Here is a 3,622-nt window from a genome sequence, read left to right as displayed (position 1 = left end):
AAGGGGCAGCGTTCGGGAGCCCAGGCTCCCGGAGCAAGGGCCCTGCCCGGCAGGATGCACCGCTCCTCACCTGCCTGGGGCAGCACTGCACACACCGCATCCCTGCCAGCAGGGGGACACAGGGACACAGGGACCTCGGTGGCCCCAGAGCACCTCGGCCTGGTCCCAGCGGCTGTATTTTGTTTCCAGCCCGTTCCCATCACCGATGTTGTGTTCCCCACCCCACAGAGGTACCAGATCCTTGTGCAATCCAGCTGACAGTGACGTTTGATGTGCTCTTGTCCCAGACCCCTAACAGGTGACACAGGCATTGTCACTATGAGGCACAACTCCAGTTTCCATTGCAAATATCCATGATTTCAGTGCACCAAGGCACAGATAACCCTGCCTCAGACAGGACAGGCCATTTCAGCAACTCTAAACTTAAGGTGGCACTGAGGACTTGTGAGATGATTCATCCTATTTCCATTGATCAGGCAGTAGTCAGCCATAAATACAGATATAAAATCCTCTGCAGCATTCTTATGAGGATCTGCTCAGCTCTGGAAATAAACAGCAAACAAGAACTCCAGGGACACAAAAGAGCAGCATTTAAATTTTGTATTCCCTAAGCTGAGCAAAAACTGACTGAGAATGAGACTCTGTGGACCCCTGCAGGAAGCTCTGGGCTCAGCTGGTGGCAGTTGCACTACAGAAATTGTGATAATAAAGACACCAAATTGCTTCCCTAAGAAAAGGAGTGAAAGTCCCAGACACTGAGCCTGTCCCTCCCCTCATGGGCCTGTCTGTATCACACTCCCCACCCTTCAGCAGGCTTTATCTTTTTATTTCTGTTACCAGCAGGGACTGCCCTTTTCTATCTCTGTGCACCACCTGGACCAACAGCCTGAGCTCTGCTGAAACACAAGTTATGAGCTCAGCTCTGGCACACAGCCCCTCACCAGCCAGCCAAGGGGACAACCTGGCCAGGAAAGGGAGTGGTGAGCCTGGACAAAGAGCTGGTAACCTGGAGCAGTCTTTATGCTGAGGTGACAAAGCAAACTGAGCCCCAGCTGTGGCAGGAGAGGCCCCTGGCCAGGCAGGAAAGGGGCCACAGTCACAAACAGCAGCAGTTTCTGTGCTTGGCTGCATTCAGAGCTGCATTTTGCATGTAAACCCCCAACCCTGCCCATGTTCTCCCTGCAGTGCCTCATGCAGCTGGGGCACTGCAGCCAGGACTCACCCAGCACGGAGAACAGCTCTGACTTTGGGGTGCTCCTGCTCTTGTCCAGCCCTGGGGGAGCCTCGGGGAAGCGGGAGGCGAGCGCCAGACCAAAGTAGGCTCCAAAGAGGTACACGTGCATCCCAGTGAGGGGCGCTGGGACCTGCACCAACACAGCAGTCACAGCTTATTGCGGGCTGAGCCAGGCCACACAAAGCCTTTGCTCCAAAGCTCCAGCGACGTTTCCCCCCACATCTCTGCAAATCCCACCAGGGTACCTCCAGGAATCTCTCGTTGATGTATCTGCTCACGTAGAAGAAGGTTAATTCCACCAGGGTCATCACAATTAACTGCACAGGATTGGCCCTGCCCAGGACAGCCCCAGTGGAGATGACCACAGCAGTCACGCTCACAAAAGCCCTTGCCAGGCTGCAAGAAAGAGAGGAAAGAACAACAACTCAGTCTCAGGGTGACACCAGGGCCAATAAAAAGGAATGACACAAAGCAATGCACTTAAACACCAAAAGCCCTCTAAGATACCTGCAAATGTGACTCTGCCCATCCCTACCAGGGCCCCACAAGGAGGCATTCACTCCACAAGGAGCAATCAGCAGTTCTGCACCAGCCCAGCTCTAACATGAACTCATTACCTTTCCAAACCAACTTCATTTTGCTCTCCCCTAAGGAAAACTAATAAATCTTCTGCCAGCATAGAGCACTGGACACCAAGAACAACGAGCAAGAAGTTGAACCCAGTGCTGCTAAAGCCATATCTTCTCAGAACCATCAGGAAGAAGCCAAATCCAAAAATCACCATGTGGTTGACATCTTGAAATTCTGCAGGACAGAAAAGAGCAAGACAGCGGTGAAATTATTAATGCAGATTTCTGGTTAAAAAAAATCCATTAAAAATTACAATTAACTAAGAAGCCTTCAGATAAAAATTTAATTATTGTTTAGAGTTTGCAAAGAATTCCAGAGCTTTCTTTCCAATGTATAATCAGAGAAGGAATACCCTTAATGCTGAATTTATTTTTACACACTGATCTGAATGGATCAGGATGTGTAAATGGATCAGGATGGGGGCTGAGAGGTGAAAACCCCAAGAGAAAACTGACGAAAATTACAGTTTAGTCTCGGATCCCCATCACACCTGTGACATAAAGAAACTCCCAGCACCCCTGGCAAGTTCAAAGAGCAATAAAACTATTCTGCTCCTCACCACCAGACCCTGCTGTGCAGGGCACGAGAGGAGCAGGGATGCCCCTGTTCCCCAGCAGGGCGTCAGGCTTACCTGGGTAGGAGTTGGATGGGGAGTAGGTGTCACTGACACCTGGGAAGCCAAGGAAGGAGCGGAGGAGGAGCAGAGCCTGCAGCAGAAGGATCAGCCAGGGCACGCTGCAGCGGAAGCTGCGGTAGCGGGAAGGCATCGTGCACTACATGGAGCAGCAGCAGCTCAGGAGAGATTCCTCTGGTTCCTCTGCCCTGTGGGGCTGTCCCTGTGCCCTCACACCAGCAGCAGAGGAGCTGTGGGGGCCAGCAATGGGAGCTCAGTGAGAGATAAAAAGGCTGAGAGGCGTGAGCAGGGAGCAGCTCCTTATCGGGGCTGTGGCAGGAGCCAAACGGAGCCCAGCTCACATGGGCTGAGCTCAGAGTGTCTGAGCACACAGCCACAGTCCCAGCCACAGCCCTTGGCACAGCCAGAGCCAGAGCCACAGTCACAGCCATGGCCACAGTCACAGCCATGGTCACGGTCACAGCCAGGTCCTTTTTCTGGCAATCCTGTGAACCCATGGGTAATTCACACAGAAACAAACCTGGTGAACTTCTCTAAACAGGGCAACAGCTCAAGCAGCAATTTAGGGATTAATTTAGCTAGCACAATAGGCCTTTTTTGCTGCCTGTTACTAAATCCCATCAGTGTTAACATCCAGGGAGAACACCCCAAAGGTGAGGAAATCACCTGTTTTCCCTCAGGATGGCACATTGGACAGGTGATGCTCAGATTCACAGCTTATGTTTCCAAACAGAGACCAAACCATGGTGATCTTTGACAGGGTGAAGCACAAAGTAACTTTTATTAGGGAAAAGTTCTTCCACACGAGGGTGGGCAGGCCCTGGCACAGGGTGCCCAGAGAGGCTGGGGCTGCTCCTGGATCCCTGGCAGTGCCCAAGGCCAGGCTGGATGGAGCTTGGAGCAGCCTGGCACAGTGGAAGGGGATGGAATGAGGTGATCTTCAAGGTCTCTTCCAGCCCAAACAAATCCGTGATGCTCCAATTCCAAACTATAACTCCACCACCAGGAAAACTCCACCGTGCCTCAGCCAGCACCCTGCTGGGGCAGCTCTAACGCCTTTCAGGGACCCGCACTGCTCACACTCAGCCCATCACTGCCCGAGCCCTGTTCTGGGCGATCCATCA

General features: G+C 52.5%; 1 protein-coding gene across 2 annotated transcripts in view; it reads right to left on the bottom strand.

The window, feature by feature from the left end:
- LOC102040167 (RH-like protein) overlaps positions 1-2,744 on the bottom strand; it is a 6,939-nt gene extending 4,195 nt beyond the window's left edge. For both annotated transcript variants that reach the window (XM_005427095.2, XM_031062072.1), the window contains exons 1-4: positions 2,496-2,744; positions 1,852-2,038; positions 1,480-1,630; positions 1,223-1,364 (exon numbers count right to left, since the gene is read on the bottom strand). In XM_005427095.2, coding sequence (XP_005427152.1) covers positions 1,223-1,364; positions 1,480-1,630; positions 1,852-2,038; positions 2,496-2,631 — 616 coding nt within the window. In that variant the 5' untranslated portion in view covers positions 2,632-2,744. The remainder of the gene's footprint in view (positions 1-1,222; positions 1,365-1,479; positions 1,631-1,851; positions 2,039-2,495) is intronic.
- Between the last annotated feature and the right edge of the window lie 878 nt (positions 2,745-3,622).

The sequence above is a fragment of the Geospiza fortis genome, unplaced genomic scaffold, assembly GCF_000277835.1.
Source record: "Geospiza fortis unplaced genomic scaffold, GeoFor_1.0 scaffold432, whole genome shotgun sequence".
NCBI classification, from domain to species: Eukaryota; Metazoa; Chordata; class Aves; order Passeriformes; family Thraupidae; genus Geospiza; species Geospiza fortis.
This window is presented reverse-complemented; position numbering and strand designations above follow the sequence as displayed.